The following is a 17,151-nucleotide window of genomic DNA, read 5'->3' as shown; positions in this document are numbered from 1 at the left end:
GAGATCGTTTCACACATTGTCTGCTTTACAAAACTAACACTTTTTGCTCCCATTGGCCCCGTTTGGATATCGAGCATGACGGGCTAAAGAGTAAATTATGGCATTGTATATCCTCAGATCAGGTCAGGCCTCTTTACTTTGTGGATACAGATCGGATAGCGGACTAACACTGTTAATAAGATTAGATATGCCCTGTCAATGGGAAATACAGATCGGTGATTTATGCACAAATGTGCCTACACAAACAACACATTTAGAGTGAATAACAAAAAAACTAGAATATTGTGCATGAAGCGGTTTCATATGTTCTTGGTGAAAGTAAACAACCACAATGGCGGATAGTGATTTATTTATCTATTTTTTTGGGTCTTTAAAACTTCTTGTGACCGCCAGCAAACTTGCCTTCATTTATTGTTTTTATCTTATTTCTTAAGCATTCTATACAGTTAAGTAGTTCACTGTGTAATTTTATGCATGAATGATAAAAGCTATCTAGTTTAAATTGTGTTTCACCATTCATGGTCTTTGTTCCCAAAGGGGTCGCCATTGTAGAGTGACGTCACATTGTAGTCAGTTGGTGAAGTCTGGGTTCTTTTTTTTTTTACGACTTCGCAAGTGGGATTTCTGAGTTCAAGGAGGCGTTCCCATACACACTTCCTGGTTTGAAGTCGGAAAAGTCCGACTTCCGTCCATCCTTGAATGCAGCATTATTATATACACCTATTTATGTTAGTGTAGAATACACACAGTGGAATTTTTGCCATAGAGACAAAAAATTATGTGAAAACGCAGCCGAGAAAGCAATGTATTCAAGTGAGGTTCGTTTAGCAAGTGGGACGGCGCTGCATAAAGTCGTTCCTGTACGACAAAGACCAAGATTCCTTGCGAATAAAACAAAGTGAAGAAGAAAAATAGATCACGCGTACAAGGCAAACCAATCGAGGTATTGCGAAAATGATTATATAAACAAGAATTCTGGTTACAAAAGGGGGAACCCAGAGGTCTTATTTGTGTTTTTAAAAACCCAGATAACGTCATATTTGAGTTTTTGTGCATATTTACCTAGCTTTTCAAAACCCCGATATTGCCAATATTCGGGTTTTAAAAGAGTTATTCCCTGCATGTAAATGTACTCAGTTATTCCTGGATATTCGCTATATACGGTCAAACTCAGGCCCCATCCCCTCCCATATTTTCCAAAGCAAAGGTCAGCATTCCCCTGTAATCTCCCCGGTTGATCTTAGTCCATCTTTAGTTGGCAACAATACACACACTGCACAGTGCATGCGCACCGAGGGAGAGGATGCTGAAGGAAAAGACAGACGGGGAAGCCCTACTGTATCCTTGCTACGGGCGAGAGTACACAAGAAGCTACAAGACCTTTGAGAGCATTTAACATTTATGTTCATCTAATGCCAAGATCCCTTCATAAACTACTGTATATGGGCAAAAGTATTGGTACTACAAAAAAGAAAAGCATACCATTTCTTCCCCATTTGCAACTAAAACAGCGTCTACTATTCTGGGAAAATCTTCTGCAATATTTTGGAGCGTCTGTGGGAATTTATCCGGCAGAATATTTGTGAAGTCCGCGCTTGTGTATGTCAATCTCAGTTCCAGTTCATCCCAAAGGTTTTCACAAATTGGCCACATTGGAATTGTTTAAGATTTTGCATTAAGATTTATGGGGGAAATACTGCGTGTATGATTGATTTATCGAACTCATTCCATTGCGTGTTTCGGTTCATATTGTGGATAAAATCAAAATGTGTTGAGGCTGAGTGAAGAAATCATGAGCTGTAACAGATTTATGTCAAAGCTTGTGTCCCGCTAATGTTTTATAGCTCATGCTGGAAGCTGGTTCATGTTTCCCACTTTCAAATCTGAACAATAACAGTTTTTAGTTTTAGTTGGCTTTAAATCTTCTGGAGGAAGCCCGTCGACACCAGAAAATCCATTTGCCCCCCCTGTCCTCACGCTATTACCTGAACAACGCTGAGCTAATGAATTCTGCAGAGTGGCAGGGTGGCACTTCCCTTATCTGTCTCTTTTTATTTCTGCCTTTTTATTCACACCATTTGCATGATGCACCTTCCAGCGGCGGCTTTGTTCCTTGACGAAAGGGGGGCAGATTGCTCGGACCTAATCCTCAACCCCACTCTAATCAAACCTGCCGCTCCCTTCTTTGCATTTAAGCGTTGACTATGTGATGGAGGGAAGCAAGGCCAGATAGAGGCATTTAAATGTAAGTGCCGGCAGGCTAATCTCTTCAAATCCAACCTGCAATGTTCAGTCACTTTGCTTAGTGGCTTGTTGTTTTCGTAAAGTCATTCTCTTCCATACTGCTCTAACTTGAATGGATTTTTTAAAAAATGTGACAGTTTACTCCAACCTCAGCAACGGAATTGCTTCTTTGAAACACCTCAGGCTGTAAATTATAGTCTGTGGATGTGTTTTGTTACAGAGTAGAGAACAAGAACTGACAGGTTAAAGTTGGAGTTGAAATTGTATTTTTATATTTCTACACATCAGTGATAAACCTCCATGACTTTTTCTCCAATCGTGACTTTCAGCTCATTATATTTATCTCTCTGTAACCATGACAAGATCCCAAGAAGATAAGTGAGATCATTTCTCTGGGTGTGGATATGATACAACCCCCCTTTCCTCCCCATTCTATGGTGCTGGAGCCCTGAAGCAAAACGACACAATAAAATACAGTTTTCAAAAGTGATCTGAGCACCCCAAAGCTCCTGTGACATTCAGTCTGGATAAAAATCTTTGGGGTGGAATCAGCAACATCCCCAGCAGTCTCAGCATTTCACCACCGGGAGGAAAAAGCAATAAAAGTAGAGCGATAAGATGAGCTGATGAGGAAGACATTTTTGGCACAAATGATGCTGCCAGTGTTTTTTGTTAACTCTTGCGCCAATCTTTTTTGTGTCGCTTTCATTGTATGACTTTGGCTTTGTTACGAAGCTGTAGGCCCTGATTTACACTCTTGTACAAAACCTGCACTATGTTAAAGGTGGATTTTTACAGCATATTTATGTGCACCTTATTTATCAGCACTTGTTTTTTTTCCCAGGCTCACACTATGCTCCCCTTTGGTAACATGGTTTGAGCCTTGTCTTTTTTAACCTTTCCCCTCCTTAAGGTCTTCCTTTCTTATCTAATATCTCAGGGTGATAAAATGTGAGTAGTGACAACCTCTCCGTCCTGTCTCCCTCTGTTGGTCATTGTTTTTCATGTTTCTTGGGTGGGTTGCGCCTGTTAAGTCAATTTTGTTCTAAAAATTGCAATAAAGTTAGAATAAAAAGTGTTCGTCTTCTTCGCTGATTCTTCTACACTCTCCGTTAACTCCCTGTGGTTGCGCTACAGCGCCACTCCAGACTTGGCATATACATTACAGCCGTTAAACGTCCTCAGCGTCTACTTTTGGACACGTCTTGAAATGCTTCTGTGTGTACGAGATTTGTTTGAGGAACGAAGCCGGCTTTGCTTCCGTCTGGACGGGGCCTGAATACACCCACACTAATGAGACACACCTGGGGAAGGGAAGGCACACACAGGTGGACGTGGTTAGACATAACGAGACAAGGGAAGAAACCAGGAACACATGACAAAAAACCCAACCACAGACAAGAACACCCATAGCAATCAAAAACCCAACCCCCACCGAACCAGATGCTTTAAGAAATCACTTATAAGGTCATTCTTCGATTCTTCGATTTACCGGTCGATCTACGTTCCTGCCCTCACCTATGGTCACGAGCTGTGGGTCGTGACCGATAGAACAAGATCCCGGATACAAGCGGCCGAAATGAGTTTCCTCCACAGGGTATCCGGGCTCTCCCTTAGAGATAGGGTGAGAAGCTCGGTCATCCGTGGAGGGACTCCTCCACGTTGAGAGGAACCAGTTGAGGTGGCTCGGGCATCTGGTTCACATGCCTCCTGGATGCCTCCCTGGGGAGGTGTTCCGGGCATGTCCTACCGGCAGGAGGCCCCGGGGACGACCCAGGACACGCTGGAGAGACTACGTCTCTCGGCTGGCCTGGGAACGCCTTGGGATCCCGTTGGAGGAGCTGGGTGAAGTGGCTGGGGAAAGAGAAGTCTGGGCTTCCCTGCTAAAGCTGCTGCCCCCGCGACCCGACCCCGGATAAGCCGAATTGAAGACGGACGGACTTATAAGATCATTCATTCATTAATTGGCTTTCACAACTATAGTTACAATATTACTTTTGTTTATCCAATCTCTTCTGCCCAAGTCATAATGGTGCAAGAAATGTCAAATGTATAGACCCTCTATTAGACTAATATTAGACTAATATAGCAAAAGAGGCAGCATGAGACTACTGCTTAATGGTCTCCTTTTGTGTTGGACCTCCCTTCACAGTATACGCCCCTCGTAATTCCGTGGACCCCCCACCCCACCCTCACCCTTAGCACACAAAGAGGAGACAGAGTTGGCCTGGGTAATTGGGATAATAATTATTGCTGCATTTACTGCCAGCTGGGTGCCTGAGAAGGTCAGGGAACAGCGTGAGGACAGCCTTATCTCCGTGTTCTTGCTGGCGACCATATGACAACAGACAATAGGAGCAAGCTTTGGCCCCCGAACGGAGCAGCATGGCACAGGCCCACCTTCCACGGACAAAAGACAACAACCACACAGCGAGCATCACAAGCGCCACATTGACTTACTGGCAGAATGAATGGCTGCACTGTAGCTAGTCATAGTGGTCTGGCAATAAAGGCCAAAATAGAGATGGAAAGGGGAATGAAACAAAAGCAGTAGAGTAAATGGAAAACAGCTATAGCCAGAAATAAAAGGAGAAGAAAATTAAAAAAAAAAAAAGGCCCCTTTCCACACTTGTAAGTTAAAACCATGAACTTGTTGCTTTTAAATCCTTGCGCCATTCATGACATCAATGGCAATAGTCTGGATGACACCAATGACAAAGGCATTCTTAATTTATGAAAAGGACTTTGACCTCCCTATTCAAATTCTACCTTTATGTGCCTGCCTGGTAAAGGCTCAATGAAAAATAGCAGTGAGAGGTCAAAAGTCAACTTTCTTTTCCAGCCATTCTGTTGATCTCATTCAACTAGCCCTCCGACCTTACCCCTCTCTGAGTTACCATGGCACTGAAAACCCCCGGAGCAAAGCTCTTCATAAATCAGAATTTTACTACGCTTTTAAAGTACATGTAGTGACGGCTCTATTTGATTCCATTAAGTCGGAGCGCTTTCAGTGGCCCATGTTTCAGGAAAAGAATGCAACAGTTTCCGGATGCATCTTTCTGTGTACAGGCGTGAGAACAAGCCTGTGGAGAAAAAAAAGGGGGAAAAAACATGGTAGGAGTTCTTTGCTTTCTGTTGTGTGACTTCTCCTACCCCGCTTTCTTGCTTTTGCTAACTGAGAGAAGGAACTCTTACATGAATCTTGTTTTATGACAACTCGTTAGCAAAACTCCAAATGAGGATCAGCTATTTTCCCCCCTCTCCTTGCACTTTTTACATGTAGGCCTAGCTTCATTAGATTAAAAGGGAACTTGGCAACATTCATACTAATGTTTCTTACTTAATGTCACTGTCTCCACGCAGCTTGATAATCAGAGCTGGACCACCAAATCGTTACATGGGGGACAGGTATTGCTATAAAAGTGTTATCTTGACTTACTTACTGTATGTCATACACATCCACCACTATTGCGTCTTGTTTCTTGTTATTGAAATGTTTTATTGAATTGTCTCGTCTCTCTTGGCTCAAGATTTATATTGAACCAATCATGGGGTGACCAGATGTCCTATTTTTCCTAACAAGCCAATTGTTTGGGCCATGTGTATGTCAACCACACAGTTGTCATATCGATTCATACGATAATCCAATAACCGGAAAAAATGGAATTTAACTGTTACCTCATTCAAACCCAAAAAAGTATAAATACATTTTTTAATACTTTGTCCTGCAATCCCCAAAACGTACTTATACGTTTTTATGTGTTTTTTTTTTAATGCTAGAGCATACAGAAGGCTTTGATACAGCTTCTGACATGATTGCTTAAAGCAATTGCAGTTATTGCAAAGAACGGCCAGCAGGTGGCAGCAGAGTATAAGAGATCATCCAGGGCCATGTTGCAACAAGCTCTTTTTCCTAGTGTTTTCAACAGGTTTGTAAATAATGATGAAACATAGCTATATTCTAATGCTAATTGCTGTAAAACAGATACAAATATGATTTTTTTTTTCCGATGAAAGAAGAGACTCTAATCTTTCTTTTGGTAGCTTCCATGTTTTTATAGCAATGCGACAGAATATTCTGTGGACCTTGCAAAATCTGTCGAAATCGAGTAAAACAGCCAGGAGCAAAGGGAGTTGCTTCAGTGAAAATGGCTGGGAGTGAATGATTTAAATTCCTTTCCTTTCTTACGTCATACCGGAACTAGATCTACTTCCGTGTCTAAGAATCATGGGAAATTTTGTCCTACTAAGTCAGACCCAATGCAAGTTGAGCTTTTCTGGCGACATATTTCCAATGGTGAGTACATTGTCTTATTTACAGCTGTTGAACTGCCAATCAAGATCAATTTAGCATTAGCTAAAGTAATAACACAAACCACGGGTCACCAGATTGACTCATGATTAAATTTGTTATAAATAGGTCCTGGTGAAAAAAGTATTGTATATTTGATATTCAGCGAAAATCATAGCATCCCAGTTTTTTATTTTGAAAATCTAGTCACCCTAAATTAGAATGCATACTTTTTTTTTATTGAATTGTCTTGTCTCGCTTGTCTAAAACTTATATTGGGCCAATCCCATCTGAACATGGCTTGCTGGAACAAAAAAGGGTCTTCCCCACCAAACGGTTCCCACAAAGTTGGCAGCATAAACGACTCCAGCTAAAAAGCTATCCCTGGCGTGTCATTACAACCTCCTCCCTTGTTGCCGCACACTGGGGCAGAGGAGTACGAGAGACTCAGACTGTCTGACGGTCATGACAGTAATAATGACTACATTATTCCCCTTTCTCTCTCACTGTTCCTCTGCATGCCTTTTCATCCAAGAAGATGAGTAAAGGTCTATCTTTCATTATCTGAGAATTTCCTCTTGAAAGGGCACCGCTATAGCGGAGCATGTGGCAAGGTCTCATTACGACCATCACTCTCACATAATATCTGCCCACTTACATTCAAGACAAAGGAAGCTGACTTGTCCGGACCAGGTCCGTTCCACGTTCATATTCAAATCCAACTCAGGAAATGATTCTGAAATCGCCTGTAAAGAAATTGCCATCTCGAGCCATTAGCGCTTGACTTTGCAAAGACATTGCCATTACTGATAGAAGCAATGGAGGGCATTTGACCGGGCAAAGAGATTGCCAATTTACGTAACGCAAGCTTGAAAATCTCCCTTTTATAAAATGTTGTAATGACTTAGAGAAAATGTGGATTTATGCAAAGAAAAATATAACCTGCCAGGGTTGGAGTGACCAGATTTTACTCAAGTGAAGGAAAAACATCATATGTCTTACAATAAGGACAGGCCACACACAGTCAAGCACATCATTGGAATGATGTTAATCAGTTTTATTGGCCGTTTTTGTTGGATGTTATAAAACATTATTTATTCACTCATTGCTTCTTAAGTAAATGTTAACATTTGGCCATGCATCAAAGCAAATCTGCCATCCGTGGATTTGACTTTTTTTCTCTTCTTAGTCTTTGTCTTTAACAAATGTTCAGAACTTAGAACTTAATAACACAAAATGTCAAGACCGACCTTATTTTAACCAAAGTTAAGGTGGCTTCGCGTCTCTCCGCATGGATGTCATACCCAGTTTTGGGGAATTAACACTGTGTGAACGTCGGCCAATTGGCAACTGCTGTTTACTGCTACCAGCTGTGTTTCCTTCTCTCTTACACATCAATCCACTTTCTCTCTCTCTTCGCACCCTTCTCATTAATCTTTACAAGATCCCAGAGTATGGCATGAGTTAAGCATTGCCATACTGTATAAACAGGCCTTTCAGGCCTGATTAAGCTGTTCTTCGGGAATGTTTCAGTTCTGATGGCACTGTAACAGAAGATGACACTTTGTTTTTTGTTAGCTAATTTAATCTGTCCTGAAAATCATGTATACATCTGATTTTGACCTTATTAATTTACTGAAAAAATGTGATGTGACTTCCAAAAGTAAAAATATACCAGTTAGATCACGTTTGGAATTTTTGAAGGTGGGCAGAGTAATTTACAGGACATAATATTTAGGGGAGATGTAAGAAGGCATGGGATGATTAATTTATGTCATGTATATTTTCAAATGCAAAACCACTAGAGTTCCAATCCAATTTGCCAGTCAGTTTAACCTTAAGCCTGTCAACAACAGTTTATGTGTAGGGCTACAGTCTACAGGCTATGGCTCTTTTTGGGTCACTTCATTTATCAGTTGACTGTAGGAAACTAGAGAAACTCAGTCCACATACAAATGTAACAAGATGTGTTCCAATTTGATGTTTACATTTGCCACTACATTTGATATGCTACACAGTAAATTCTGTCGGGTTAAATTGACTCTATTTAGCGTGGGACCAAATTGACTCTGTTTTATAGTAGGCTAATATTTACACTTGGAAAAGAGTAGAATAAAGAAATGGGGGGGGGGGGGGGATAAAAGTCACTCAAGGGTTGAGGATTGAACTCACAACCTTAAGTTTGGGAGACTGTCACACTATCACCTGAGCTATGCCCCTCCTACTGTTTGCTTATCTCCAAGAGGAGACCAAAAATATTGTTTTTGGTCACTTGGAGTTAGCCAGTTGACACGGGCAATATACTAACGCACGGCGTGGCTCAGGGAATAGATCGGCAGTCTCCTAAGCTGAAGGTCGTGACTTTGTTCCCCAACCCTTGAGTGTCTTTTATTTATTTGTTTTTCAATTCTTTATTTAACTCTCTTCCCAACGTAAATATCACTCTAAAACTGAGTGGATTTGGTCCCACTCTAAAAAGAGTCAAATTTACTCTACAGAATTTACTGTGTTTGATTAGTTATTTGTCCATCCATCCATCCATCCATCCATTTTTTTAACCGCTTATTCCACAGAAGATTCACAGGGGTGCTGGAGCCTATCCCAGCTGGCTTCGGGTACACCCTGAACTGGTTGCCAGCCAATCCAGGGTTATTTGTTCAATAGGGGACATTCATGAGCATTTCAATAGTGTCAAAAAAGGTAAATGCACTACTATTCCAGTCACATGGCTGATTTCACAGTTAGTCCATCCTATTTAACAGTATACAATTTACAGTATATGGATAACAATAAATGCAATAATCACCAATAGAAATAATATCTTAATAATAATAATATCTTAAGCAAGCACTGTACAATAAACTCATGCCAAGAGTCTTGACATTGGACCACTGTAACACTTAAAACCAATGTTTTCTTAATGCCTTCGCACTGAAAGGTAACAGCAAGTTGTCAAAGGGCAATTATTGATTAGTGCATTAGAAGGTAGTGGTTTTCCCATAACTGGAGGCTATATGCTCACTCAGGAGGTTCAGCAAAAAAAAAAAAAAAACACTATTTAGAGTTTTCCAAACACTTGCCTTTTAATTAAAAGGCACATACCTTGTTAATGTTTTTGTTCCCATGCTGCCATCCCCAGCCCCCCCCCCAAGGCAAGGGTGTATGGACCATTCTGTGCATTTCTAATAACAGTATCTAAATGTAGGTGAGACTCACTGGAGCATTTATTCACACGTCGACTAGCATAGTCACCATCTGGGCCCAAACCCATGACCGCCTGTTTTTTTTTCGGCAGCCGTTGGGTAGGGGGTGGGGTTAATCCTCTGCGGCTTGTCTGGGAAAATGCATGACATCCCTTCACTGTCACCCATATCTTTAAACCACCTGAAGGAGACGGTCTTTTGTCATCAACGCCCCTCATCTCATTTCAATTAGAGTGCCACCTAACAGGGCTTGAAAAATTCTCGCGGTCATTACAAGGCACATTACAGAGCCTTGGCTGAGTGCTTTTTGTTGTGTCTCATTTAAAATGGGACACCTTATTGGGTTTTTGCCCACATAGTCTTGCCATGAAATGAACTGGCGACACTGAGCTTTTTTTATGGGACTGAAGCTAATTAAGTCTCAGGTGGCTCTTCTCGATGCTTCAGTTTTAGTTTTCCTTTAAAGAAGGGTTCTGTGAATGTGCATAGGAAACTGATGTGGTTCAGTACCGCCAACAAGGTTCAGAACCACTGATGTAGACATATACTTGTCCGTATAGATACTGACTGACAGTGCTACTTATTAGCATTTTTGGTCAGAAGGGAAGTGATGACCAACAGTAATGATCGTTGAAATCATATCTGTGACTATTAGTGTGTCTTTACTGGAAGTAGTAACCCTTACGGGAGGCTATTAAAGCTTTAGCAGATGTCACAGAGGCTTTTGATGGATGGATGCCTGATACAAGATGACGAATGTATTCTCACATTGAACAGAGTGCTGCGATGGGATGCCGGGGCCCGCTGTGGATTGAGCAGTTTAAGGCAGCATTAAGGCTTCATTAAGGCAGAGCGGCCACCATGGCCATTGATCATAGCGGTGACATGTCAACATTATGTCTGGGAGAGTTGATAATGATGTCATGAATGTGAAGGTCAAGGGTTGCAGGGCCATTAACATATGTTAACCTCCTTGATACTGATGGAAGATAGCGTAATGGAGGCATTTATATTTACCCTGTGACATTGCCAGTTGTTGGAGGTGGGTTTTGTATGTGGGTGTGTAAACACTTTTTTAGACAATTGTTTCTAAAATATTGTTTTTTTTTGTTTTGTTTTCTTCTTTTTTCCCCCTGGAGATATATATATAATATCCTAAAATATTGTTTAATACAACAAATATCGTTTACGTGTTTTTAACTCATTCAAATCCTAATACTTTGTCCTTCACTCCCGAAAACGTATTTACACGTTTTTTAATGTTTGTTTGTTTTTGGATGCAAGAACATACAGAAGGCTTTGATGAAGAGGTGGCTTAAAGAAATGGTAGTTATTACAAAAAAAAACGGCCAGCAGGGGGCAGCAGAGTATAAGAGATCAGACAGGGCCATGTTGCAACAAGCTCTTTTTGCCAGTGTTTTCACCAGGAATGTGAATATTGATGAAACTTAGCTATATTCTAATGTTAAATCCTGCTGAACAGAAACAGATACAAATATACTATGAAGAGACTCTAATCTAATCTTCCTTTTGGTAGGTTCCATGTTTTTTTAGCAATAGAACACAATATTTTGTGGGCCTTGCAAAATCAATGAAAATCCAGTAAAATAGCCGGGAGTGAAGGGGGTTGCTTCAGTGAAAATGGCTGGGAGATGTTACATATACATTATTGTAAAAGTCAAACTAGTCAGAAATTGGATGGTTTGGGTTGTCACCAATTTGGTGATGATTAATGGGAATGAAATCACTCCAAGTGATATGTAACCACTGGGAAGTCCATCTGTCAGTATACGCCAACCTCTTGAACCTTCCATTGATTATTACACAATATTGATAGCCTAAATTGAAATGATGCGGCCAGCCATATTTTTCCCTTCTGTTCATATGTCTACGTTGCCATTACTAAAGGTCAGGAACTTTAACCTTTGACCTCCTTCCTCATTCTTAATTTTGTCTTTAAGATTACGGCTCCAAGACTTAATCCAGTAATGGAGTAGAAGACCAATTGGCGGTTGGGCGAACTACCCCTCCCCTGCCTTTTCCCCAATGTCATACTCTGTACGTCTATTCACTCTGTAGAAGTAGCACCCGCTAACAGCCCCCCCTCACCCTCTTCCAGTCTTCACCACTTAAATCCATGACCAGCTGTGCCGGCTGCAAGAAAATCATTTTATTCCATCTTTTTAATTCTGGTTTATTGCTACCAATATTTTTGTTGTTTAAAGTGGCCCTGACCCTTGCTGTGCTCTGACAAGAATCCCCTGTGCCTCTTTCATTAATTATATATCGAAGGAGCAGTGGCAACGTGTGTGCGTAGTGGATTCTGCATTGGGTCAAGGCTCACCTACAGAGTGTGAGTCAATGACCTTTAGAAAGTGAACAGTTGCTCAATATTTACCACTGTATGGCATTGTGCTTAAGTAAATTAGATACTTTCCAGTTGTAGATATTCTAGATGGAACCTCTGGGACCCCGGTGACCTTATAATAGACAAGATTCTTGCTTGTTAGCCTGTAAAGGCTACTTTTGATGGCTGCACTGAAATTCAGGGTTTATATATATATATATATATATTTTTTTTTAATACAGTATTGATTGTCTAGTTATGACAATACTTGATGTATTTTCAAAGATTGGGTCCTACGGCCGAATTGAATCTATAAATTTGGTCTTGAGTAGAAAATGTTAATTCCTACAGTAAAAACTATTACTTAGTAATTATTAGGTGTTCACTGACTACGTTTTTGGCTAGCATCCGAGTTGAGTCTCAAGGACTCCACATGCACACAAAACAGCCAATCATTAATAGCCTAACAGCAGTAGTCCCCTATTGGAGAGCTGACGAGGCCTACTGCCTGTGTACCGGTCGCATGGGTTATTGGGCCTTTGTCCAGCCTGCAGCTGTCTCTTACCAAGCTAGTGAGATTTGTGACACATAAGAGGAAAACAAAAGAAAAGACGGCAAAATCCTGGTTTGCAAATATTCTCTGAATAATAATTTTAAAAAAAATTTGCATCTTCATCCTTCTTCCCTTTATAAAAATAACCAAATGTATTGCAGATGTAATCGTTTTTTTTTTGCCATCGCTGGAGGTCCCAGTGGCTGTCCATCACCCATCCAATGGAACCTTTATCTTTCTGTCTTTGAATTAAATGTTAGTTCACAGTGCGATGAAATAAAGATGAGCTCAGCCTCAGACTTGATACGAGATTGCCTGAGGGCATCCCATCTTCTGCCGCACGAGAGATACTGAGGACAAAATAATAAAGAAGATAATGCTCAAAATTTCAATCAACAGTTATCAGATAACATTGTGTTTTAAAGACATACCGGAGCTCCCGTCGTCCAGCTTCTTTTGCTCCAAGTTGGAAAAGAAAAACAAGCTTTTTACTTCCTTGTAATGTTATACTTTTGATTAAAACTTTCTTTTTCTATTATTCGTATTAGTCTGACATGCATATGCTCATGTGACAATTTGCTATATCGGATGACTCTTCTATTAGCTAGTGTGTGTGTTTATGGGTCAGACTGAGACTCAGCACATTGACAGAAGCGAATACGGGGACTGTGGCATTGTTTGCATCTTTGCGTTAAGCCCCGTGGTGTTGGAGACATCTGCCAAATCCTCCTGGATCAAAGGATGACTATTACACCGACGGGCATCCATAGGCCAGCACCCGCCCCCAAAAGCAGCTTTAGAGGGCTCATGACCTCTGTCAACAGTTCAGGTTAAAAAACACAGGTGGGAGATGTGTAAATACTCTGAAACACAGCAGCTAATTACAAAGCTACATTCATCAACGGATAAAAAATATTTACATTTCACAAGTTCACATTACTTTTAAAGCCTTGATGCTACGTTTTTTTAATTGAATTTGTCTTGTCCCCGTCTTAATCAAATGTTTATCAACCTGTGCAGGTCTTTTTCAAGAAATTAATTTTATAGCGCCCAGGTGGTCGCCTTTGAAATTCTATGTCAAATTCCCGCCTGCTGAACCCCACCCCCCATTACTTCCAAATTTCTCTTGGGGCAATTTTCATTCATAGTTCATTGACAAATAGATTGAATTGCCGTTTTAGTTTATTTTTTATTTTGCTTTGCTGATTATCATCAATTCCACACCCAATCATCAAATCTACAACAATCCAAAGCAATGGTAAAGCACCATTTTTCTTTCTTTGACTAATGTGCTAGTAAGTAAAGTCCTCGACACACCAATCCGAGGTCGGGAGTCGGAAAGTCGCCGTCTGATTATCGTATAAATCACCGTCGTCGCCTTTGATAGAGCATCTGTGGTGTTCTCGGCGGATTAATTCAACATGTTGAATCGTGTCGGACCGCCATGACATTTGATCACTCTGATTGACTGTTGGCTAGCAATAGCTAATCAGAGCACGGGGCAAAAACAGGAACTGACAAACGAGGAAAAAGCAGTAAGCGGTGGAAAGCTATTACGATTTTGTCCATTTTGCACATTATCACTCTTCGCATTTGGACGTATAATGTCTGTCCGGATGATTTTTCTAACAATGAGGAATAGTGACTACCACCGCAGATGGTATGGAGAGGTATTACATCTCACGCATGCGCAGAAGGTACTTAACTAATTTGCTCCCAAAAACGTATAAAAATGTTTTATTTTAAATATTGCCATGATACCAAAAACGTATTTATAGTTTTTTTTTAATATGTTTTTTTATACTAGAGCATACAGAAGCTTTTGGTGCAGCCTCTGACCTGAAGAGGTTACTTATAGCAATGGTAGTTGTTACAAAAAAACGGCCAGTAGGTGGCAGTAGAGTATAAGAGATCAACCAGGGCCATGTTGCAACAAACTCTTTTTCCCCAGATTTGTGAATAATAAGGAAACATAGCTATATTCTAATATTAATTGCTGCAAAACGGAAACAGATACAAATATACATTTTTTCCTGATGAAAGAAAAGACTAATCTTTCTTTTGGTAGGTTCCATATTTTTATAACAATAGAACAAAATATTATTTGGGCCTTGCAAAATCAGTGAAAATCCAGTAAAGCAGCCGGGAGCGAAGGGGGTTGCTTCAGTGAAAATAGCTGGTAGTGAATGATTTAAGAGTTGGCATTGGTGTCTGTTTGTTACAGTTTGTAAGGCCAACGTTGGCATCGGTCACATCCCTTCTCGTCTCATGTGCCCGATTCTGTGACTGATGCTAAATGCTAGATGCTTAAGAATATAGGTAATTGCATGAATTGGACTCATGTGTCTCTGACCATTTTTACGATCCCATCATGTCTAGGCAAAGAGAGGTTGTGGCCTATGAATCGTTATGGCAATAATGTTATAGTCACCGCTGACGTTCTCTACGGACTTTTCTGTGTGAGCGACCTCTACCTGCACCCAATTCTGCGGTGTAATGTCCAATTATGGCTGGACATTTGACTTTGTTAATTGAAAATCTATGAGACGAGGAATATTCTATTGAGATAACAATAGGATTTGTTTGATAAGAATTCAGGTACGGCAAATTTTCTTAAGAACAAATTAAATTACAAAAATGATGTAGGAAGATATTAGTGGTAGAAAGAAGCCCATTGATTTTCTAATGAGCAGCTTTTCGCATAACTGAAAGCATTAGTTTCCTTTCACTCTAGTGGGCCACTTAATTGCAACAACCATATAAAGTGTATGCTTCCTGCACTCCTTTTCATATGAGCCATAAGAAGCAAATGGGGTATAACTAATACAATTGATTTTGGTAAGACAGTAGGAAAGAAGGGGACCAAGTGCTACTTAGGCCAGATCACAAAATCTCTGCCGTATGCTTTTTTTAATGATATTTGATTGGCAGTATGTCTTAGTGCTTATTCTAATCTGCCATCTGTCAGAATCCAAATAAACAATCACTTGCACCATTGACACCCGTAAGTGCTGCTTTAGAAGACGTACAATAACAGCGTTGCTGATGTCACCCTTTGTTCTGCTTTTTTTTTTTTTTTTCTCTCACATGCTCTTTATTAACCTTTCACTTTTTTCACTCCACACCAAACCCAGGGACCCCCGTCTACCCTTCAACTTTTATCTCACCCGTTCGCCTCCACTCCCCACAACAGCAGCTTCCAACCTCGACTGCCGAAATTCCTAACCTGTTGTCACTTTCATCCCCTTTTTATGCGCACATGCAGGAAGCCGAGCTGGTTTTCTCATCATAATTATGTGTTTTGTTGTGCGCTGTCTCTGTAGCTGGTGATAAAAGGGAAGCTTGATTAAGCTGAAGGAAAGGCTATTGATTCCTATTGACTGGCCTCTCAAAGCCCTTTAATGTTGGGGATGTAAATGAAGGTTTTTCGCAGTGTTTAATGACAGTGTGCCAAAAAATCTGCCGTCCAAAAAAAAAAGACATGCAAAGTGGTGCCTTCTTAAGCCATATCAGTAAATTAGGTGGGATGGTGCTAGCTGCGTCAGCTTCATAAATTTTGCGATATTTTACTATTTGAAACAGTAAGCAAATTTTTTTTTGTTTCCTTTCCATTTAATTAACTGTACATCACAATTGTAGTTTTAAAGCCCAAAGTAATAGCTCATTATCTAACCCACTCAGTGCCATTCCTAGCTTCCGCTCACACAACGGCATGTTCTTTTGGACTCTAATTAGAAAAATAAAGTCAAGTCCCATCCCATGTTTTTAACTCCCAAATCCAAGTCAAATCTAAAGTCTTAGTTGTCAAGTCACAACGTCTGCAAAACAGTGATTGGAGTCGATCTGAATCCGAGTTGCAATGATTTGATCTCTCATATTGACTTGATCAATAAAGATTGAACTTATCTTATCTTTGGTTTTTAGACATCCTCTTGGTACAATGAAAAATGTGCACCGACACTATTTGGACTGAAAACAGCTTGCTTCCTCTTGCAGCAGTCAGACGGCTCTGAGTAACCATGACCGGATACAAAGGCTGAGGCACGAGTTCCAGCAAGCAAAGCAGGATGACGACACGGAGGAACATAAGCACTCTTACAGCATGGATCAGTCTTGGGTGAGTGTTGCGGCCAAACATGTGGAACGATAGAAACATCCAGTTGTTCAAAAGCGCAATTTTACACAACCAGAAGAAAAAGCAGTTTGATCATGCCTTCCTTTTAGTTGATTTCCCAAAGATAAATGATAATAAAAGCAGTTTCCTGAAATGAGTTTTGTTAAGTCTTAACTCTACCTGGATATTCCTGAATTCTTTGTTTCTTGACGTCCAAAACTTAACATGGGGATTTAAAAAGATAAATGTGTGTGGCATGGCCTTAAAAGGTCATCCTATCAGTGGAGGAAGGGGCGGGTATGCACCCGTTACAGGAATAAATACTGTGTTATAGAACTGCATTTGAATTGCTGAGAGAGAATGTTGATGTGTTCCCTTACACTATATCAAATCTTCACT

At 40.5% G+C, this 17,151-nt stretch overlaps 1 protein-coding gene across 2 annotated transcripts in view; it reads left to right on the top strand.

The window, feature by feature from the left end:
* LOC144040306 (partitioning defective 3 homolog) overlaps window positions 1–17,151 on the top strand; it is a 284,979-nt gene that overhangs the window by 254,403 nt on the left and 13,425 nt on the right. For both annotated transcript variants that reach the window (XM_077554419.1, XM_077554418.1), the window contains one exon: window positions 16,635–16,755. In XM_077554419.1, the coding sequence (XP_077410545.1) occupies window positions 16,635–16,755 (121 nt within the window). The remainder of the gene's footprint in view (window positions 1–16,634; window positions 16,756–17,151) is intronic.

This window comes from Vanacampus margaritifer, chromosome 20 (assembly GCF_051991255.1).
Source record: "Vanacampus margaritifer isolate UIUO_Vmar chromosome 20, RoL_Vmar_1.0, whole genome shotgun sequence".
NCBI lineage: Eukaryota > Metazoa > Chordata > Actinopteri > Syngnathiformes > Syngnathidae > Vanacampus > Vanacampus margaritifer.
This window is presented reverse-complemented; position numbering and strand designations above follow the sequence as displayed.